The 23,404-nt window shown below is 42.8% G+C and overlaps 2 protein-coding genes and 1 non-coding gene across 8 annotated transcripts in view; 1 reads left to right on the top strand and 2 right to left on the bottom strand.

The window, feature by feature from the left end:
• Rrm1 (ribonucleotide reductase catalytic subunit M1) overlaps positions 1-7,705 on the bottom strand; it is a 37,370-nt gene extending 29,665 nt beyond the window's left edge. Inside the window, exons 1-2 of the mRNA XM_020156896.2 lie at positions 7,469-7,705; positions 719-807 (exon numbers count right to left, since the gene is read on the bottom strand). Of these exons, the coding sequence (XP_020012485.2) occupies positions 719-807; positions 7,469-7,487 (108 nt within the window). The 5' untranslated portion in view covers positions 7,488-7,705. The remainder of the gene's footprint in view (positions 1-718; positions 808-7,468) is intronic.
• Positions 36-140, top strand: LOC141416187 (U6 spliceosomal RNA). The gene has a single exon (XR_012441015.1). It is a non-coding gene; the product is annotated as a U6 spliceosomal RNA (small nuclear RNA).
• A 2,159-nt stretch (positions 7,706-9,864) lies between the features above and the next one.
• Positions 9,865-23,404, bottom strand: part of Stim1 (stromal interaction molecule 1) — a 205,105-nt gene continuing 191,565 nt past the window's right edge. For 2 of the 6 annotated variants that reach the window (XM_074084285.1, XM_074084279.1), the window contains exons 8-12: positions 20,827-20,994; positions 20,289-20,389; positions 19,788-20,023; positions 16,517-16,928; positions 9,865-11,734 (exon numbers count right to left, since the gene is read on the bottom strand). In XM_074084285.1, coding sequence (XP_073940386.1) covers positions 11,218-11,734; positions 16,517-16,928; positions 19,788-20,023; positions 20,289-20,389; positions 20,827-20,994 — 1,434 coding nt within the window. In that variant the 3' untranslated portion in view covers positions 9,865-11,217. Of the gene's footprint in view, positions 11,735-14,388; positions 14,426-16,516; positions 16,929-18,572; positions 18,666-19,787; positions 20,024-20,288; positions 20,390-20,826; positions 20,995-23,404 lie in introns of all 6 variants that reach the window. The other 4 variants (XM_074084299.1, XM_074084291.1, XM_074084304.1 and 1 more) reach the window with 4 other exon arrangements.

Here is a 23,404-nt window from a genome sequence, read left to right as displayed (position 1 = left end):
CATATATTCTTTCTACATTAAAAAAGCAAATTTCAGTGCTGGCTATGGCAGTACATGTACTAAAATTGGAATGATACAGAAGATTAGCATGGCCCCGGTGCAAGGATGATACACAAATTCATGAAATGTTCCATATTTTTTAAGCATTAAGCCCTGAGTTCAAACACCAGTGCCACACACACACACAAAAAACTGCAACAGCATGGGAAAAATGCCCATAATAGGTTACAAAGTTAAAAAAAAAATTAGACTGCAAAACAATGTACAATTTGTAGAGTATAATTCCAATTTAAAGGAAAAAGGTAAAGACGCAAAATATTAACAATACTTCTCTCTCTAGGTTGTGTAACTGGAAATGTTTACTGTCTTCCTTTTTCTGCATTTTTTTATCATTGCTACAACAAATGTTAATTTTGCAATTAGATAATAAAAACAAGCAAGTATGAGTCCCTGAAGAAAACTTCTGATAGCAGATGTTAATGTCAAGTCTTCCTCTTTGCTTATGTTCATGGTTCTCTGAAAAGCAAAAATTCACAGGACAGAACCAAAATTAAGAAAAAGTTTGAAGTGGTAAATTCACATTTTATAACCAAGGTCACAGCCAGACCACCAAAGTACATCAGGTAAGTGAAGGGCCAGAGGTAAGAGGCAAGTAGAAAGAATTACATGAAGCAATAACCATATTTGACTTATGAACACATAAACCATATTTACTTACAGGATCAACAAAGTCCATATTGAGTCCATAACAAAGCTTCTGAATTCGAGATGTAATTTTGTCAAACATGACCCGCTCCTGGCGGCCATCTGAAGAATCAAACCATACAGTTTGTGTTAGCACTTAAGATGGCAATGTCAAAAAAAAATCAAATGTAACCAATACGGACCAGCATTGAAATGCTATTTTCAATTAAAAGATTTATACCAATAGTCATCAAGAGACTGTTTTTCTTCTCTAATGTCAACTTCAAAAAAGCGGGGATTCTATACTGAAAGTCTTCCATTCCCAAATGATATGCCACTCCCTGCCCCATCCTACACAGCAGCCAGAATTATCCTTTAAACCTTAAATCACAAATCACATTATTACCTTCCTCAAAGACCCCAGCAGTGGCTTCTCATCTCCTTCAAAATAAACATCAAGGACTGTAGGTATAGATCAAGCAATAGAGCATCTGCTTTGCAAGTGTGAGACCTGAGTTCAAACTCCAGTCCCATCAATAAATCAAACAATCAATTAATCAATAAAGTCAAAATCACTACAACAATCCACAGAATCCTGACCTGTACAGTCCACGTGCCCTGTGTACCTGCCCCCAACTTCACCTCCTATTATCCCTTGACAACCCTAATCACCATGCTATCTACACCTCCTGTAGGTCTTTGCCCAATGTCACCTTGATAATCATATTTTAAATTGCAACACTCAACTGGCTGCAAACACGCCAGCTCCTCTTATTGCCTTTCTCCTTCTATGCTTTTTCTTCATGCACTTATTACCATCCAACACACTATATGTGTGACTTACCTATTTGTTGTGTTTCCTCCAACTCATTCAATAACATTAATTTCCAAAAAGGTAAAGACTTTTGTACCTTTTATTTGCCAATGTATCCCTCAATGCCCAAGCCAAGGACCAAAGTACTCAAATATTACTAATGCTAAATGATTTTTAAACCTGCCACTATTTTAATATCTTCATAGTAAATCTGGCTTATACTCCTTCCTAGGGTAATCAATGGTTCTGAAAGTACTTCATACCATGTAAAGAAGTACCTTTATTTGTAACTCAAGACAATCTTCCAGAGGCAATCTTAGTTTTTAACACAGTGAGGATATAGTTAGTAAATGCATGTAAACCTTTTCTAGTTAGTCTTTTCATAACTTTGGATTTAGATCATATTCCTTTGTTCTTTCACACAAGTGTCACTATTCTTGGTTTATCCTCAAATGGTAGCTCACCTGACCTTAATTTATTTACCCTTACCAGGAATAGTGGACATATCCTACCAACAAATAGTCTTAAGAAGCAAGCCACATAAAATGATCATCTTACAAATCTTCATTTGTAGAAAGGGTATTTTATCTATTTCACTTACTTCATCAGGTACATCAAGCAGTAGAGCACCTGCCTAGCAAGCACCAAGCCCTCAGTTCAAATCCCACTGCCACCAAAAAGATAAAATAAAACAAAATTAAATTAAAAAGCTGCTGTATTGGCAAAAAACAAAAAACAAACTTGATCATAGTCAGTGATACACAACAGGCATTTGTGCTTGCCTAATGTTAAGACTATTTGGTGGTAGCATGTACCTGGTAAAAGTCAATAAATTAAGATTGGAGCTGGGCAACAGTGGCTCAAACCTGTAATCATAGCTACTCAGGAGGCAGAGATCAAGAGTGTTTCAGTTCAAAGCCAGTCCCAGCAAACAGTTCAGGAGACCCTGTCTCGAAAAAAACCATCACAGAAAAGGGATGGTGGAGTGGCTCAAAGTGTAGGCCTGAGTTCAAACTCCAGTACTGCAAAAAAAAAAAAAAGATTGGGTGGGTGAGCTAGCATTTAAGGATAAACTAAAAATAATGAGACTTTTTGTCTGGAAGAACAAACAGCAACATGTAAGTCCAAAATCATGAAAATAACTAGATACAGTGTACCTATACAAATGTCAGTGCCTCTATTCACAATAGCCAAGTTATGGAAACAGCCAAGATGCCCCAGCACTGACGAATGGATTAAGAAAATGTGGTATCTATACACAATGGAATTTTATGCAGCCATGAAGAACGAAATGTTATCATTCGCTGGTAAATGGATGGAATTGGAGAACATCATTCTGAGTGAGGTTAGCCTGGCCCAAAAGACCAAAAATCGTATGTTCTCCCTCATATGTGGACATTAGATCAAGGGCAAACACAACAAGGGGATTGGACTATGAGCACATGATAAAAGCGAGAGCACACAAGGGAGGGGTGAGGATAGGTAAGACACCTAAAAAACTAGCTAGCATTTGTTGCCCTCAATGCAGAGAAACTAAAGCAGATACCTTAAAGCAACTGAGGCCAATAGGAAAAGGGGAACAGGTACTAGAGAAAAGGTTAGATCAAAAAGAATTAACCTAGAAGGTAACACCCACGCACAGGAAATCAATGTGAGTCAATGCCCTGTATAGCTATCCTTATCTCAACCAGCAAAAACCCTTGTTCCTTCCTATTATTGCTTATACTCTCTCTACAACAAAATTAGAAATAAGGGCAAAATAGTTTCTGCTGGGTATTGAGTGGGGGGGAGAGGGAGGGGGTGGAGTGGGTGGTAAGGGAGGGGGTGGGGGCAGGGGGGAGAAATGAACCAAGGCTTGTATACACATATGAATAATAAAAGAAAAATGAAAAAAAAAAAATGTCAGTGCCTCATTCTGATTTAGTTGTCACGTCTATGAGCCTACAATCCTTTGAAATAATAGCTACTAGGCAACAAGTCTGAAATACGTTCACATTTGGCCTTCTCATATGTATGCTCCAATTTGGTGCCTGGCACAAGGTAAATTCTCAAATACTTAATGAAAGGGCTGGTAGAATGGTGCTAACAGTGCCTGACTAGCAAGTGTAAAGGCCTGTGCTGCCAAAAAATAAATAAATAAAAATAATGACGAATAGATGAACAATAAGACACTATTAACCCATCCTCACTAGCACTTTTTATTCTACACTGATAAAACAGCACTAATACTCCACCACTTGCCTAAACAGAAAGTAAATGAACAAAAAGAAAATCCTGCAGGTACCAAAAGTTATGAAGTTAATCAGAAAACTGACAAAAGGCACACTGGAGAACAGGAGTTGGACTAAAGGTCTTAAGGTCTTAAGGTCCAATGGCCCACTGTTCACTAACCTGTGATCACACTTGGTCAATTTCTTAAGCCAGGTATTCATTTGACCACACCATTTATCCCCACCTCTCAGTGTCTACATTATCTTCTTCTCTCAAACATGGCATTCCTTAGTTTGGTCTATACCTCCCCTCTTCTGGTCCTGTTTAAGTCCCAATAGGATCTCCCATTTATCCCCGCCTCTCAGTGTCTACATTATCTTCTTCTCTCAAACATGGCATTCCTTAGATTGGTCTATACCTCCCCTCTTCTGGTCCTGTTTAAGTCCCAATAGGGTCTCCCATTCCCACATTTGCATCACTGCTTAGACCTTACTCTGCCTAAAAGTCCCTCTTCCACCTGCCCATATCTAACTCCAATTACTACACTTTCATGAAACCAGCCTGAACCACTGTAACTCATGCTGACCTCTTCCTCCCCTGAAATCCTCTACAGATGGCCCTCAACTGACAATGGGGATAATGTAACATATAAATCCCCCATAAGTTAAAAATATCACAAATCAAAACTACATTTAACCTAGTACATTATAGAGTACCAGTTATATACCCTGATGATCACGTGGCTGACTAGGAGCTTCAGCCTGGTTTCCAGCGTCAAGAGAAAAGTATTGTATCCAATAGTGGTAGCCCAAGAAAAGATCAAAAATTCAAATCTGGAAGTATAGCTTCTACTGAATGCATGTATGGTTTTTGGACCATCGTAAACTAAAAATCCCAAATCTAACCATCATAAGGAGGGAACTATCTGTGGAATACTAAATGCCTGACTTCCTCCTAGTTAAAGCTCTCTTTAATTCCTGTCTTCAGGAAGCCTTCACTGGTCCTTTAAGACCAAGAATGTGTTTCTTCTGCAAGCTATGAACTTTCCATTCCCTCCACCTAGAATGTCCAAGCCACATAGCTGGCTCTTAATATCATTCAGCTTCTCAAAGATGCCTTCCCTGACTATACAATCCAAGATTACCTTTTCATTTATCTTTATTACATTACTGTTTTACTACCATTAACTTATTAATCACTATCTGAAATTACCACTCCCACCAGGATGTAAACTCCATGAGAAAAGGGATTTAGGTGAAGATGTAACTCAGTGGTAGAGTGATTCCCTAGATGCCTTGGGTTCAATCCCAGGTTGGGGTTGACAGGGTTAGCTTGCTTTATCCAAATGAATCTCAAATACCACAAAGGTGCTGAATAGATGCTTTCTGAATCAACGGGCCACTACAGGCTGGACTTTACTTATATTTATATTTTATTACTTTTTTACATATCTGTCTTTCTCAATTGATTGTAACACTTTCGAAAGCAGGAACCACGTCTGCCTACTCACCACTGTAATCCCAGTGTCCACTACATCATTCATTGGAAAGAGTTGTAAAATAATATTGTGGGCCTGTAAGTGAAACTAAGAAGGATGGGATAGAGGGAGGAAAACAGGCATAAGGAAAGAATCTAGAGCAGAAGAGCACTATCAGAGTGCAAATGGATGAAAAGATACGAGTTTATAAATTTTTTTTTTTTTTTTTTTTTTTGCGGTACTGGTATTTGAACTCAAGGCCTACACCTTAAGTCACTCCACCAGCTATTTTTTGTGATGGTTTTTTTTGAGATAGAGTCTCCCAAACTATTTACCCACTGTGGCTTTGAACTTTGATCCTCCTGATCTCTGCCTCCTGAGTAGCTAGTATAGGCATGAGCCACTGGCGCCTGGCTGTTTCAGTTTTATTTATACATATACTATACATATGTAAAATCTATTTATTTACTGTGGGTTACAATCCAAAGTTTTGAAAACACTATACTAAATTCCAAAGCATTGTTTATAATTCAATTAACCAACCACTTTGTAATCATTGCAATGGCTCAGTTATTCCTGTCTGTTATCCAACAATTTTCCTATGAATTATTCCTAAATCCTTAACTTTAAGTTCTTTGAAAATGGAGCTGCCTTCTCTCTATTATTTCCCTCACAGTGTTCAGCACAATATCAAAGCACTCAGTAAATCAACTACTGGTTGCTCTGCTGAGTCAACAACAACAAAAAAATCAGTAGTAATTCTGCTGCTTCTCTGGTATACCAATATAAGAGGGACCAACAACAACAACAAAAAACTATGCACATTTAAAAACAAAAAATAAAGAAACAAATCTTAAGTATGTTTTAAATATTAACAAGCTTTGCTGTATGCTACAATGGCAGAATCTAGAGCAAGAGCCATCTGGAGCAAATTACATTCTCTGAAGGAATAAGAAACAAAATCAATAAGCCTTTTAGAGCTTATTGTAGATATTACTTTTTAAGCTACAGTTATTTCAAAGTTAGACTCAAATGGTTAAAAATTCAACACAGGGGTTACCCACTCCAGTAATACAAATCCATAAATTTTCTATTTATCTTTGTTACTGATTTATAGGACCATCCTCAAGTATCTCTTTCTGAAGGTTTAAAAACCTGGTGCTCATTTCTCACTTTCTGGAATATACTAATAAAAGTGAGATATATATTTTGGTCTCATCAGCTAAAATGGAAGACAAAGAATTCAGAAAATGTTCTCAAGATGTTAAAAACAGGAAGAAAGATCACCATTTTTTGGCTGTAATTAAACCAACATGGACATAACCAAATCAACTACCTGACTCCCTACAACAATCATCATATCCTACATTTTAATATAATTACTCTTATTCATTCTTTGAGTATGTATTCATGTCAGGTTCCAATCTTTGAAATGCTCACAACCTAGTAGACAAAACAAAAACATTCAGTCATGTATTTACCACATGATTACAACTTTGAAAAAAATTTGTTTTTACAGAAGTTGCTGCAACTCAAAATTTGTTCCTGCCTGTGTCATATGACTCTGGGTTATAAGTATGTGTTCCTCTTGTTTTTTTCTGACCCATTCTTATAAACTGCTAGCAAAAGAAGGGACATAGAAAGTCCAATAGGAAATAACTATTCAGTAAGAATACAGGTCCATGGCTCTTTCCAGCCCCTATCCTGTCAAAGGCCTTGGTCACCTCTCTTTGATTCTGCATCTCTTCCCGTGAGAGAGAAGGGCAGCTTCTGTCACAAACTCTCTTCTGGGACTACTCTTGGGGCACAGGGCAACACAGTGTCTTTCAAAGGCAAGTTCCAGCGTGTTGCCTGTGTCTGGGATGGTTTTGTCACCCCATACCTCTACACCACAAGAGACCAGGAAAATGACAGATGCCCTTGTAGGGTACAGAGTCCCTTCTTTCCTCGCTTCTTCTGGTGCCGAGACAGGTCACCAGGCTGAGTTTATAATCGCTCTCTCAGAGGCTCGGGTGAGGAATCGCGGAGTGCCTGGACACAGGGTAGGAGTGATTCTGTGGAACGGCAGCAAAATGGCAAGGCCGAGGGAACGCGTACTGAAGGCCTAGAGGAGGACCGTGGGCGACTACGACAGAGGCCGGGCTGGCTGACAGCGCGGGAAGGCGCGGCGGGAAGGGCGGAAATGCTGTGGGGACCGCGGCCGTGAGTCACGGCTCGAGCCGCAGAGGCCCAAGTCCCCTCACCCTCCTCACCAACCCGCAGCCCTCCTCGGACGCCCTCACCTCGCTTGATCACATGCATCGCCGTGAGTGGCTGAGGCGTTGAGGGATTCAAGACTCGGCTGCAACTCCGAGGGTTGGCGAGATCCAGGTGGGGGCAAGAGTGTGATGGGTTGGTCTCTAAGGGGCTTCTCGGACGCTGGGACCAGAGTTGAAGGGCAGACCGCACTTTCTCCACCAGGGCAGAAGCGCGGCAATCCGAACTCCTTCCCGCTCCCGCCACCCTTGACGCACAAAGCGGCGCGACGGATCTGAAATGACGTTACTCGACGCTACTAACGTCCGGAGCAGAACGGGCAGAAAGTGAGAAGCGGAAAGTCAGCGAGGCCCTGTAGCCGCCATATTGAGTATGGGCAAGGCCCAGGAAATTGTCTCTCCTCCGACCACATTGGGTGTGGGCGGGCTGGCGGGAATGCTGTTCTCCCGCCGCCATGTTGGGTATGGGCAAAGGCGAATCCTGAGGGCTTTGGCAGGCCGCGCAGCTGCCAGACCCCGCCCTGCGAGTACCCCGCACTGGAGCTGCCAGACCCCGCACTGCGACTGACCTACAGTCATGCAGTGCAAGTATTTTTGAAATTACAGTTAAAATCCAGCCATCCAGAACACTTTTTCTTGTTTTGGTTCTTATATTATGATAGCCCCACATGTCCCATGAAATGTGGGCTCTAGCCTAGGACCTGCCAGCTAGGTTACCTGGGAACCTAGGGACCCTAGGTTGGACAGAACCCAAGCACTCCAGAGATGGAGGAAAGCCAAGCTAAGTCAATGGCGTTTTAGATTTTATACTTCTAGAAACTGGAGCCCTGCAAGACCATCACCCATTTGCTTTTAGAGTTCTCGGTGGATGTATAACAACTACTCAGAAACTGCTTTTGCTAAAAAGCACTGGCTCCTTACTTGGGTCTACAAGTTAACTAAAAGCAGGATAAAGCCTGGTCTCTTTGCCTTCAATTCACATCTATCTTTGTCTTAAAACACTGGGTCAGGTTCTTAATAACTCTGCACGTTGGCCTATTAAATCACTCAAGAAGTGTCTGTCTTAAGAACCAGTGATACTTAACCTACCTCATCCCCCAAAAGGACATAGAAAACAAAATTTTCTGACCCTATTAAGGTCTTTAATTCCAAGATTCCTATGACACCTATCAGCAGGAAGTAAGTACTGAAGAAACTGACATTAGGCCTTTAAAACCACCACCACTCCAAAAGGCATGATTATTTAACGGTGGGGATTTGAAGGAAGGCACTGGTCCCTGGCTTAACTCCACTTTGTCCCCTTCTGGCTCTATTTTTGACCCCTTAACCTCTTCCTCCTGAGTCTCTCTCCTACAGTCATCTTGGATTGAGGAATGACTCCTCTAATAACATCTTCATGACAAGGGACTGAAACTACCCTCAGCCCTCAATGGCCAAGCAACAGTGAGATGCCTCGGACAGATTACACCCAAATGAGGTCAGTTACCTATGACAAGGGAACAATCATTTCATGTATCAGATTGTCCCCTCAAGCAATAAGCACTTCTTTCAACCATTTTGCAGGACCAGCACTGAGATAATGATCAACCAGACCACACTTAGACCAAGACTGCTTAATTATGAATACCACCTCTTGCCCCCTGCCCCAATTCTTCCTCCACTTAAACCTAAAGTTCATGTCACTTCCCAGAAAGCGGGCAGAAATGCTTACTTTCCCTCTTCCTGGCATTGTTTTATTAAGTAAATCCTTTCCTGACTGTTCACCATTACTTACTTCTGCTTGCTTTCTTTGGTACAAGTGGCAAGACCACTTGTTAGAACTCCTGGAGTCAGGCCTCTGGCCTAGGACTCTGGTTATAGATCGTGGCAGAGACAGGATCTGCAACAAGACAGTTGTTGCCTTGTGAAAGTGGAATGGAGTTGGTGACTGAATGTGGATGGTAAGAATAGATGAGAATCCTAATACACAAGGCTAATGTAAAAGCTTCTCCTTTGGTCTACACAAATTGATCTTTATGAAAACTTGTCTGTGGCATTCTTTTCCTAAAACTCTTCATTGGCTCCTCACTGTCTTTTAGATGCTGTTCAATCTCCAGATGAAATCATTCCAAGCCACAGGAAGTCATAGGTGAACCTATACACTCAAGATGACCCAGAAATAGCATTGTCAAATTTAGGAATAAGACTGTGTCCCAAATATTGCATAGAACATAATTATATTAAAAAGTTATCATTTAATCTGAAATTCAAATTTACCTAGGCACTTTGTATTTTATTAAGTAACTCTACCCCAGAGAGTTTTGGGACACAGGCACTATAGTTTCATTTTCCCTTGACAGAGGAAGAATAGTCTCTTCTTTGTCCCATCTGTTAAGCCACAGAGAACACAGGAAACACAATGAAAGTCAAAGCCAAACAGTAGCTAAAATCTCCTACATGCTTTATTGGACTTCAAAGAGTCTTATGAAATAACACAGAAAAACCCATGTGAGGGTGTCTAGGAGGTACAAGGCAGTCTGGAGGCTAACACCCTCCTAAGACCAGTCCCAGGTGCACCCACCCCATACCCAACATAGGGTCCTAGGGTAAAGGCATGGCAGAATAGGGCAGAGGGAAAATACCTTTCAGCAACAGCAAAAACAGGTAAGGGAAAGAGTTGTCTAGAAGATAAGGATGGAGGGAAGTGGTTACACAGCAGCCTTACACCATCTTCCTTTGCTACCCTTTCTCCACACCAGATGTATCCTTTTTGAACCTCTAGCCCAGACTCTGGAATACATGAAAATGGGGTCTGGCAAGGGGAATATGCTGTGCAGGCACTTAGGAAATTCAGGAGATTTCTTTCTTTTTTTTAACTTTTAAACTGTTTTGTCTTTTGGTTTGAATATATCAACATCCTTGCCCAACAGCTCCAGGGTTCCACAAGAGCCCTGTGTCATGACTGTAGCTCACATAATTATGGGAGCCAATTGTTCTAAGCCTCAGGAGTACTGATGTTTACAGAGCTTTAGGACATCACCTCATAAAGACAAACATTCCTGCAATATGGGGGAGCAGGGGGAAGAGGAAGGCAGATGTGGAAGTGACAAGAGAGGAAAGCCTTATAGCTTTGGCATCCATTCATCCTCCAACTAAGAGAGGTCTCTCCCAATCTATCCTAAGCCTACCCACTCTTCAAACTCTGGTGAGTTGTTCTCTGGGAATTGGTTTTACTCCCTCATGTGAGCTCCAGGATGAGGTTCTCTCCAGCCCACCACACTCCCAAAGAACAAACCCCAAAGATTAGGCTCTTGGCTCAAGTCTGAGGCAAACAGAACCATTGTTGGTGGGACAAACAGATCTGAGGTACAGGTGTCAGAAGTTACTCCTCTAGTCATCCCCAGAACTGCTGGGGGAAGTTGGGGGTAGGGGAAGGGAAGAGCCTGAAAGTAGGAGATAGAAACAAAAAACCAAACCTCAAAACTGGGACAGTGAGACAGAAGCTGCACCCTAAAGGTGGAGGTGGGGGTTGAGGGAACAGCAACTAAGACATGCATTGAAGTGGAGTGACAGCAGCAGCCCACAGTTGGGAGGGAAGCGGGGCAGGCAGGCCATGGTGGTCAGTTAATAAATAATGATGAAGGACCCAAGGGGGGCAGGTATGTACAGTGCCCAGGCCCCTTAGACAGCCCCTCTGTGCACCCACTATAGGGGCCAGATATCTTGAAGGGAGGGAGGAGGAGGCAGAAGACCCAGGGAAGGACAAGCTGTCTCACCACTGCCACTCCCCATCCTGCCTACTTTTTAAGAGGTTTCTTAAAGATTTTGAGGGGAAACTTCTTCCTGCCTGGACTAGAGTCTGTCTCCTCACCAATAGAACCATTATCCTCCTCAGCCACAGCCTTCTTGCCAGCTAAGTGGGGAATGCGTGTGTTTCTGTTGGCCTGAAGGGCTCGGCTGTCCCCAACTGGAGATGGCGTGTCTGGGTCAGGGGAACTGGGACTATGAGAATGGGAAGAATCCAAAGGTGGGGAGCCACCAAGAGGGGCTGAAGGGCTCAGCTCCATCAGGCTGTGGGCCTTCTCCAGCCCATGATTCAGCGCCAGTAATGCTTTCTTGGCCAGAGCAGGGCTGTCAGGCAATTTCTCCACCAGAGATCCAGGGTGGACCCCCTCAATCAGCCGATGACTGCCATTGGAAGTCACGGCATTGAGAGCCTCATCTGCAGCACGGCCCATCTGAGGAGGCTTGGAGGCCACACGCTGGCGGTCACTCATGTGGAGGGAGGACTCCGAATCGGAATGGGTCAAATCCCTGCAAGACATAGGGCAGAAAGGAAGAAAAGGACATATACAGGATAGGGAGATGGGAAAAGGTGAAGCGGAGAGAGGAACAATGTGAGAAGATGGTAGGAAAATGGGGACAATGAGAGGGGCAGGAGAAAGAAATAGTATGAATAAGCAGATGGAAAGGAGGAATGAGTAATGAAAGTTGAGTAAGTCATCAGGATAGGATAAGAGAAGAGAGGCAAGAATAGGGAGAATAGGGAATGGGGACAGATTGAAGAAGAAATGAGAGGACAATACAGGATCACGAAGGAAGAAAAACAAAATGCAGGTAGCAATAAAGACCAAAAGAAGAAAGAAAGGGAAAGGTGACGGGAAGACAGACAAAAAAGAAACAAAAGCAAATGTCATTATACCATCATCGGTTATACAAAGGACTTTGCAATGCCTGGGTCCTATGCCTGTTGAATACTAAGACCCTAAATTGGTACAACCATACGCTTAAATCCACAAAGATCTTTTCCTTCCTGTAGCTGGCTAAGTTTCTTAGGAATCAACCTTAAGCTAACACAGAAAGTACATGTTGCTGAGTCCCATGCCCCATGCCTTCCTCCCCCACTTACCCCTGACACACTATAGTATACATCCAGACTGAGCCAGGCCCCAGTGAATGGGGCACATGCAGTCAGTGGGCCTAACTCAGTCTGGGGAAGTTAGAACAGCCTTGCAAACAATCCCTCACCCACTACAAAGGCCAAGATGCTGACTTTTCCTACATTCTCACAGGATTTATAGAAGGTCACAAAGGAGTATTATAGAATCTAAACCAGAGTCTGTGGTGGCAGCAGGAAGGGTGGGGGTCTGTTTCAGAGCTCTGCTGGAAAGAAGAATGTAGGGAGGCATAGAAAGACAGGATGTTGGCCTCTACAAAGCAGGGGTTCAAAAGACCTCTGAACTCTTCTGTGTGATCCCAGAAAAATCATCTAACCTTGCTGGTCCTCAGTTTTGACGCAATGAAGATAATACCAACTCAGTTATCTTCCTTGACTATTTGGAGGATCAGAAATGTTGACAAAACATTCCCACAAAAGTATTGTTGGAATGAAGATGATGAGGCCAGTCAAGCTAGAAGGCAGATATGAGGACCAGTCACAAGAGGCTTTTTTTGCAAGGCTGAGTTATGGAGACATGCCACTGCACACTAGACATGCACACACAGAGGCTAGTCCACAAATGTGAGACCTTTTTTAAGAGTCTGGCTCTTCCTTGAAAGACCACAAACCAATTCCAGATTCTCACTGCTCCTGCTTCTATAGACAAAAGGGAGTCCCCTGCCAATCCTAAATCCTCCTTTTCCTTTCCCAGAGGCCTGAGAACCCACAGCAGAGGTGGATGAGAGGGCTAAAGGAAATGTCCAAACATTTGTGCCAGGTAGCAAAAGAGAAAGACTCATGAGTGGGAAAGGAAAGCACCACAGAACCCAAAAAGAAGACGACCAAGGGCCAAAAGTTAGGAAGGGTACCAGGCTCCTGAAACAGGCAAAAGCAGGGGGTTGGCTCATAGTATTGCAGGTTTAATTCTCAGGGAACTAAGCAGCCATTCAATGGGCCAGTACCTTCCTGGACTCAGAAGACAGCAAGGAATGATTCTAGTTCCAGCTTCCATACCACAAATACAGTTTCAGTCACTTAATCTAGTGTTTACAAATACTCAACCTCATATTTGGTTTCATGTTCTGACACTGGTCCTTGTTTCTACCTAAATGTGTCCTTGTTTCTCCAAGCCCTACAGCTATCCTTTTCATATTCTGCCTTCTCCACACACCTATAAACAACTGAGTAAGGTGCCAAGGAAGTTATGGGGAGTACCACACTGAGAAAAGAGGCCCTCTAAGCTGTGGAGGTAAGGTTACTAGAAGTCTACCTTTCTAACACCAAGAAAAAAAGGCTGTTATGGTTTGAATATGAAATGTCTCTGACAGGCTCATTTATTAAATGCTTGGACCCCAGCTGGTGATGCTATTTTGGGAAATTCTAGAAGCCTTAGGAGCTAGAGCCTAGTTTGAGGAAGTAGGTCACTGGGGTCAGGTCCTTGTGAGCTGTATCTTGCCCTGGCCTCTCTTCCTCTCCCTCTCTCCATCCCCACTCCCTTTCCCTCTTCTCTCCCCCTCCCCCACCCCGCTCCCTTTCCAGCTCCCTCTCTCTCTCTCTACTTCCTGTATATCATAAAGAAAAGAAAGAACATCCTTGTATTTGCCACAGGCTCCCACAAGCCATGATATTCTGCCTAAGTGCATGGGGCCAAGCAACCATGGACTGAATCCTTTGAAACCAAGAACCAAAATAAACCTTTTCTCCTTTAAGTTGCTTTTCTGTGGTATTAGGTCAAAGCAACTCAAAAGTAACTAATATAGAGGTCAAAGGGTTGAGACCCTCCCAATCCTACTTCTGGCCCCCAGTCCCATTTGGTCTTGATTCCTATCCTTCTAAGACTCTCTCATCAACTAAAAGCTGAGACTTCCAAAGAAAGATAAGAATTTGGGAGGAAGCCTGAGTAGACATAAGAGAGAGAAGGTTCACTAAAGCAGGCTCACCTTCCCTCCCTGAATCTTTGAGACTCTCAATCCAGGGTGTCCCTCCCCAAAGGCTGAGCTGCCTTGGACTCCCATCCCAAGTTACTAACCTTACTAGAGAGCCTGTTTGCCTTTAGAGATGATCCTCTGGTGCATGATGCAAAAGAAAATTAAGTAGTGAACAAGCCAGGTGGATGCAGGTAGCTGCCCACCCTTCCTCCCCACTGCCCTCCACTTATGTCTTGAAGCATGAGATTCACAATATCCTCTAGTTTCCCCAACCCAATTCAGTTCTTTCCATCTGTATTAGGAGGGGTAGTCTCCCTTCCTAGGCTTCTGGATGAAAATGAGGATGACAGTGAAGATGGGAAGCTCTGCTGGGTAATAATCCTAGTGAGGACAGTTCCTTTGTTGAAGAGAAAGGAATAGCCCTCAAGAATAACCATCCAGCAGCTCAAGGGACAGAGCTAGAGAGATGCATATCCAAAGGGAGGCAGAACAAAAAGAAAACAACAGAGTCAGCAGACTGAGGCCCATAAGCCAGGACTGAGCTGTGGTCACAATTTCAAAGATGAGAGGTACTTGGTATTTCCAGGGCAGGGGGACAGGGGAGACTTTTGGATTTTTTTTTCCCTGTTTGTTTTTTTGTTTTGCAATACTAGGGGTCAAACCCAGGGCCTTTGTTTGTTTGTTTGTTTTGTCGGTTTGGGGTTTTTTTGTTTTGTTTTGTTTTATTTTTTTGGTGGTACTGGGGTTTGAACACAGAGCCTCAGGCTTGTTAGCAGACGCTGTACTGCTTGAGCCACTCCATCAGCCCAGCGGGTCTTGGACATTTTAAGGAAGTGCTATACCACTGAGCTACCTCCCCAATTTGAGGGGAGAACTTTCTGAAGGTACCCTAAGTTTGTTCTAGGTGAGGTCAAGGCTACTACCTCTGATCTAGCCTGTCATCTTGTGGTATTAGCAGGGAAGGTCCCTGTAGCTGCCAGACCAGACTAAAAGAGAAAGCCTTGTACCAATTCTTTTTCAGTTCTCTTATTGAGACCTTGCAGGACAAAAATATCCAACAGAGTGTCCTGGAATGGAAAGCCAAATTCCAGTTTGTGCTCTGTTCCTAATTAACTATGGGACCTGATAAAATTACTTAGCCTTTCAGAACCTTAACTTCCTACTCTGAAAATGAGTATTTTAATGTCTGCCCAACTTTTCTTCTCCAAAATTCCCAAACCTGTGTCCCCTCCTCTATACTCTAATTCCATGAAGATACTACACCCATTCCATCACTCAAGCTAGAAACCTATGTGTCTTACTAGATTCTTCCCTTTCTTTTCACCTTTGCAGCCAGTTATTATCTCCTTTCCATTCCAACACCTTATTACTTTCCCTAGTGGTGTACTGCAATAACCCAGATTCCTATAGTCTCCTTCCTTCTTATACACAAGCCACTAACATTTTATTTCTAAAATGCAAATATGACTGATACACTTTCTTTTAGAAACCCTTTTGTAGGTCTCTATCTCCCCTAAAGGATAAAGACACTTAGCCCTATGGACCCTAACCTCATCTACTTCTCCTTCCCACCAATACATATCCAATATTTTAATTACAAATATATCATATGCTCTTGTACCTCCATGCCTCTGCACATGTTTCCTGTATCTAGAACACTTTCTCCTTTCCCTGAACAGGATGTTAGCACAAATGTCATCTCTTTTGTGAAGTGGTCCACCCAGGTACACACTGTTAGTCACTCCTTCCTCAATACCCCATAGCACTTATCAAATTGTTTTATAATTATGTGTGAACTTGTCCCAGACCAGAATGAAGTTCATAATGACTAGGATTGTATCGAATCGTCTATGAATTCCCATGCTCAGCAGAATTTAGCACAGAGTGAACATCAATAAGTATTTGCTGAAGGAGTAAAGGAAGTAGGAATCCCTACTGAGATAACTGATCGAAAAGTGGATAGTTTAGGCAAAAGTGCTATAGGTCATGAGAAAAGAGGGTTGTTATTCATTTTTAGTCAGCAAACCCCAAACAAGAAGGGGAGAAAGGTGTGGGAAATTAGGCTGACCTTAAAAAGGAATCCCAGAGCTGGAAAAGGAAAGGACAAGAAGATTCCCCCTCGCAAACCACCACCTCCCCTCCCCTGAGAGGTGACCAAGCAGCAGGCGGCAGGCAGAGGCCAAGGTAAAAGCAGAAGAAAGGGAAGGAAGAAAGAGAGACAGCTGATACCCTAAGCTCTCTGAATGCCCAGGCATCACAGCGGTGCTGTCAGAAGGGGGTGGGTCAGGGTAGGGATCCATCTGGAGGAAAAAGGAAGTGCTGTGGTGGTAATAAACAGGGTGGACATGGACGGTGGTGATGGTGGTGGTGGTAGTGGTGGTTGTGGTGGTGGTGGTGGTGGTGGTGATGGTGGTGGTGGTGGTGGTGGAAGAGGAGCAGGAAGAAGAAGCAGAGGCAGATGGAGGGCTGGTCCCGTGGCCTTCAGAACTGAAAGACTGTCCAGATGAAAGACTGCGCATTCGCCGCAGAGATACCCGGCTTGTCAAGAAGTGGCCAGCCTCGCCCTCTACCAACCTCTGAGATCCCAGGCCATGCTGTGGCTCCGTCAGGCGCTGCCGGACACTGCTCTGCAGGCTGGGGGCTGCAAGAAGAGTGAAGAAAGTATGAGGAAGGGTCACCCTATTTTGGGCTGCAGACAAGCAGATACCCATAGAGAAACACCTGCTGGAGACCTCTCTGGGACTTTGATGCCCAATCTGGAGAAAGGGGCACCGCCTCCCAGAAACCTCCCACCAGGGAACCTGAAAGGGTGGGAAATTGAAGATGAGGTGCCTGGATAGTTTTAGTGGCAACTTCAACGGAAGGAGACCTAGGGTCAATGTCACTATAAAGGGAGGTAGCAAGGCAGTTAGTGGGGGACACAGGCAGGGCAGGGTAGAACAGGGATTTAGGGCAACGTCTGGGAGCACTAAGAACCAGCCTTTTCAGAAAGCTAATATTAGAAAATAATAAAATATTAGACAAGGACTTACACAAATATGTTCATTGGATCATTCTTAATAAATCCATGAAAACTGTTTAAATTGTATATATAAAATTTAGATAAATTATATGAAAATTGTATAAAAGGTGGGACAAAGGAAAAATGGTAACACATCCACTTGCTGGGAAACTATAAAGATATTAAAAATGATGCTTATAAAAAGATTTTAAGAATATGGAAAAATGCCTATTAAATTGCTTAGGGGAAGAAAAAGGATATAAAATTATATGTAATAACTGCAAGCTTTGGAATATAAAACACAAGAGTTTAAAACCAGACCTTTCTACTTCTAGCTGTGACTTTGAGCAACTTATATTCCAATTTAGGTCATAATGTGTAAAACCCTGCAGATTATTCTGAAACTTCAAGATAATGTTTGCAAAGTACCTGTCACAGGTCATGGCAATCAATGGTAGTGGTTTTCATTATCTTAACTACATTTTAAAATTTTTCACAGACAAAAGACTAAAAGAATAGGTACTCAACTATGGTAGAACTATGGATGTCTTTTTTATGCTATTATTTACCCTTTTTATTTCCCAAATTTCCTCTAACATGCATGTAAACAACAATAATCCAGTTCCTGGATCAATGCTGGGCACAAGGTAATCTAGAAATGTGCAATAGCATCTCCTTGGGCTCAATCCTAGCTCTATCTGAAAACAGAATGCAGATCTTTGTCCCTCTACCCTGGTAAATGGATACTCAGCTTTCTCCTTAATGATGGGAAAAGGCACAGGTTACAAGAAGCCCTGGAAGGGCCCCCAGAGAGAAAACTCAGTTCTCTTGTGATGGAGTTGAGAGGTAGTGTTTCTACAGCCGATGGTTTTCAAGGCAAGAAAGGGAGAATAAAGAGGAAGAGGAACCCCATAGTAGGAAGGAAAAGAGAGAAAAAGAAAGTAGAGAAAATAGGGAGGAAAGAGGAGAAATATGAAAAAAAAGAAGGGTGGCATTTCCTTGCCTCTTTTCTTCCCAGCTCAGCTGGAAGAACATCTGTGTAGCTGAGTTGAAGGGAAAATCCTAAGCCTTCTATCGCCATGGATGCTCTCTCTCCAGCCCTTGGCTAAGCAGGCTGATTCTTCTCACCCCAGAACCCCTTCTTGCAGTTAGTAAAGATAGTGCTGAGGGGATAGAGGGAGCAGGCAAGGGTGTGAGGCAGGCAGGAGAAGTGGCACATGGGATAGGAGTGTTGTTTAGTCCCAAAAGTTGGAAAAACAAAAGCCCCAGTGGGGCTCCTCAAACCCGGGTATTTCCAGAGGGACTGATCATCCGAGCCGGCGGATGTAGAGCAGAGAGAGCGGTCACTGAACCTACGCCCCATCAGCCAGGCAGCATCTAGGGTCAACAGCCAGGCCAAAAGGAGAAGAGAATCTGATTTATGAAGGGCTTCAGCCTGCCCATCAATAGGATATGGGAAAGACTGGCAGTAGGGGGTGGGTAGGTCAGGGTTAATGAAGGTTCCTCCCTTCCTGGGACATAGGAACCTTAAGGTCAATAAGCAGCTTTGCCTGTCAGTGATCCAAACTCTGTTAGGCCTTTGGTTAAAGACCTAACAAGATAGTAGATCAAGGAGACAAAGAAGCTTGGCCAGGAGCAAAGTACTATTGAAAAAATTTACAAATAAATTTGTCTGGAGTGGGAATCCAGCCTTCTGAAAGGGCCCCTGCACCCTCTAAACTAGCCCTGGATTTCTGCCATCTCCTTTGCACTGGTAGGATACAGGCCCAGACAACAGTTTTACCATAAGGCCTATTCTATTTACTTAAAATAACCTCTCAGTCAAAAAAAAATTCAACCGTGAGCCACTTAAGAAAATGTTTCCTTATTCACTAAAGGATTTCCACACAATGTCCTCATTTCTGCTATACTTAGCTGTCATCAATTGCAGAGGAGAGAGGAGAGAGGGAAGACCCAGAATAGAGGATGTGGAGGTCTAAGAGCTCAGATAGAGAGCCAACCATGCTGTGCAGGAGCTCCCTTCTGGGCAAGAATGTTTTCCAGTTTGGAGGCTTTAGGGCTAGATCACTACATGGGGCTTCACATAAAAAGGCAGGGAGTAGTCATCTACTTTAACAATTAAGAATAAAGAACTTAAATGAAAATAAATGCAATAAATTCTCAAAATGAATTACATTGTGAATCAAAAATCTCTAAAGGAAATTATTTTTTATAAAGGTAGATAGTAAGGGGGGTGAATGGAGAACAAACAGAAAAACTAAGAGCGAAGGAAGACATATTTAACACAATAGACCTAGAAGGATAGAGCACATAGCAAGGAAAAACTACCAAAACGACACCAGAAAGAATGTCCTCATGTGAATTATGCTTTATTAACTAAAGTCAGAAGTTAACTTTTCCTGGTTATCTACCCCATGTGCTAAGTCCAGCAGAGGCCATAGACTTCTCAACTGTACATCAAAAACTACTTCCCTCATTTCTACCAAAGAGGTCACCTACACTGCATGGACAGAGGTGACACAATCTCCTCATCCATGTCATCCACGTCGTCAGTCATGATGAAGTGGGCAGGGTTGGGGCGTGTACTGCCCATCCAGCTGGGGTCTATGTTGAGGGCAGCCACTAGGGAGTGGATGCCAGGGTTATTGACAATCTGGAAGCCACAGAGGATCTCAATCTGCTGCCAGCGGTGCAGGCGCTCCCTCAGTGCTGCCGTCACCTCACTCAGTGCTTGCCTGAAGACAAACAAAAGAAAACTGCAGATATGGATGGGGTGGGAGCCCCAGTAAAAATGAGGCTTCTTCTCAGAGGAACAAGTTGGGGAAATATGTGTGAATAAAAAACACAGTAAGGTGGTGCTGGATCAGGGCTAGGGGCAAGAGACCAGGGATGTCACTACACCAGTAAGAAAACAGAATTAGGGTTAGAGGCCTTATAATACATCTTATACGTCCTCAAATTCTGAGGATGTTGCCCAAGTTGATAACAGGTATTACTTACTTAGCTGTTAGGATTTTATGATCTACATCATCCAGGGAAGAGCTGTGAGCCACATGGAAGGTACCAAAGAGTGTGTTTCTCTTCTTTTTTATCTTCTCAGCCTGCAAAGATGAGGCCCCCAGCTTAAAGAGAGCAGGGATTAGAGGTTGGATGAAATGAGAAAAGTCTCCTGTGGCTGGGTTCCCCTCCTCTTAGTACAACTTAGGCTGAGGAAAAGAAAAGGAAGGGAAAAGAAAGGCAGGGGAGAGAGGAGGGAAGAATTAAGGAAATGGAGAAGAAAAGGGTTCCCCTATCTAGCCCCAGGAGAACCTCTGTCTCCATGGCAGCCTGAGGCTAACAGAGCATTTCACTGGCTTCATCCTTTCCAGAAGCTTGAGGATATTATCAGAAGATGTACACTAGGAAAAGAAACAGAACCCACCACCAGGATATCTCTTGGCCCAAAAGGAAGGGCAAGATGTGGCAGAGAAGAGGAAGAAGGGCAGGTAAAAAGGAGTCGGGCAGGGAGGAAAGAAACAGGCAGAAGGGTAGGTCTCACCCCTTCTTTGGCCACCAGTAGCTGCTTTTCAGCATTTTGCTTCTTGATGTTGTAGTACTGCACCTCTACCTCGTGTGTCAGCTGCAGCCACTTCTGAAGGGCCTCTGGAGCATACCATGAGCTGTGTGATTCCAGTTCCTTCTCTGCTTTCCTCAAGGCCTCCCGAACCTATACAGACAAGAGGATGTGAATCAGTTTATTGATACTAAGACCCTCTCCAGGACTGGGGACATGGCTTAACCCTTTCCAGCACCTCTGTATGATGCTTCAGAGTTCAGAGACCCTATCTGATTTACAAGTAGGGAGATAGGGCAAGGATTGTTTTCTGTATTTCATATATAAGGAAGCAAGCTCAGAGAAGGAAAGAAACCTCCTTAAGGTCACATTGTCAACAATGTCAACCAGAATTCAAATTGAGATTTTTTTGCTCCCAGTCTAGGCACTATTTTATATCACATCAGCTGACTCTGCAGGTCACGTAGTCAGTCTCAGCAATTTTTCCATGATCTCTTCATGAAGAGATCAGCTAGTGGATGATCTTACTGAGAGCTGGGGCCTGTGCATGGACTTTGAGACATCACAATGTAGCAGAAAGGACATTTGGCTGGAAATCTGGTTCTGATACCTGGTTAGATCTGCAGATCTTATTAATTCAGTGTGGTGTAGGACTTTCTCTCATGAAAATCCAAATCATCAGTAACAGACTGATCTCAGGAGAAAGAGGACTTTCTGTCATGGGAGGTATATGACAAATAATGTTAGAAAGACCTCAAAAATGACTCCTACTCCAGAAGGGTATTGGCCTGAATGCTCTCCAGAGACTCCTCTAGTCCAGACACTGTGTCTATGGTTCTATCGGTGAACAAGATGGGTAAGCTTTGAAAAGTACTCTCTACAAGGTGGGAAGACAATGAGTATGCCCATACCCAACACTGGCATTGCCAACAGAGGCCAACACATGAAAAGACCAATATATATAGCAGAAACCTTCTTTATGTACACAATGAAGAAGACAGACACAAAGCACTCAAGTGTGAAAGACCTGTGATTAGTGTGAAAAACATTGTATGCATTGGATTCCTTATTATCTCACCCATCCCATTAGTATAAGTGATTCCCAACTCTCCCTCTATTGTGCTTTTTTGTGTGTGTGTGTGTGTGTGTGTGTGTGTGTGTGTGTGGCACTGGTGTTTGAAATCACAGCCTCAGGCTTGATAGGCAGGCACCCCAACTACCTCATCTAGACACTGACTTTCAGGTAGTCAGAATCCAAAGAACAACAATTGAGAGGAAAAAAAAAAAGAAAAAGAAAACAAACAAGAATTGAGAGCAGTCTCATTATCCCCAACTTCAGTCACTAAGACATATATTCCACAGAAAGCCTGTCCTTTCCACAGTCTAAACTACACCAGGAGGGCTTTAGCTAATAACAGAACATCTTTGTTTGAGAACTGATGAAAGCACCAATCTTCACTTGATTTATGCTTCTTGAAAGTATAAAATGGTCCACTCCTGGTTTTATAGACTTAAAATGAAGAACAGATACCTTAGAGACAAATATACCAAGTCTGAAAATTTATGATCAAGTTCAATATTAAAAGTAGTTAAAGGAACAAGATAATCTAAGAAGAGAAAAATGGATAGAGAAGAGAAAAAAGGATAGTAAATTGAGGGGAGTGTGATGATAAGAGAGGCAGACAAACGATCTGGTCCACCAGGCTCAAAAATTTTGTCTAATGAGAGAAATAATTATAAAACAGGAGATGAGGGAGATCGGAGACAGAGACAGACACATATTGCCACACATAAGTAACAAATGCATACAGGAAAAGAAGACTGGTAAGTCAGAGTTCACTGGTCCTATTATTTTATTCTATGGCTATGACTCTCAACCTGTCACATAATGAAATCACATAAGAAACTGTAAAAATATTGATATCTGGGCTCTAACCCAGAAATTCTGATTTCAGTGATCTAGGGTGTTAAAAGCTTATAAAAAGCTGGGCATGGTGGTGCATACCTGTAATCCCAGTACTTGTGAGGCAGAGGCAGGAAGATCTTAGTTTGAGGCCAGGCTGAGCTAGCTATATAGTAAATAGTAAATTCTAGACCAGCCTGGCCTACATTTTGAGACCCTGTCTCAAACAAACTAAATTAATTAATTAATTAAAATCTTAAGTCATTCCAATATGCAGCCAAAGTTCATAAACACTGATGTATATATTTTAAACTGTTATCTGACTTCCCCTTCCCAGTAGGTACTAGGTCATGGTACAAGAATCAATATAACATCTAGAAAAAGTTATATAAATTATGAAAATTGAGTTTCCAAAATATCAGAGAGCTATGGAAGCAATTAGGACTAGATCTACAGTTCACTAAGTGATCCAGGGAACCACAGGTGTCCCCAAGACCTTCCAGAGCATCCATCAGGTCAAAACTATTTTCATAATAATAGTAAGACATTAACCACCTCTTTCACCCCCTTTCTCTCACAACTGAACTGTCCTCCAAGAGGCAACATGATATTTGAAATTAAACAGACTGTACATAGACACACAGAAGAATCTAGCAGGCT

This window comes from Castor canadensis, chromosome 1 (genome assembly GCF_047511655.1).
Source record: "Castor canadensis chromosome 1, mCasCan1.hap1v2, whole genome shotgun sequence".
Lineage (NCBI taxonomy): Eukaryota > Metazoa > Chordata > Mammalia > Rodentia > Castoridae > Castor > Castor canadensis.
Note: the sequence above shows the minus strand (reverse complement) of the source record. Positions and strands in the feature narration are given on the sequence as shown.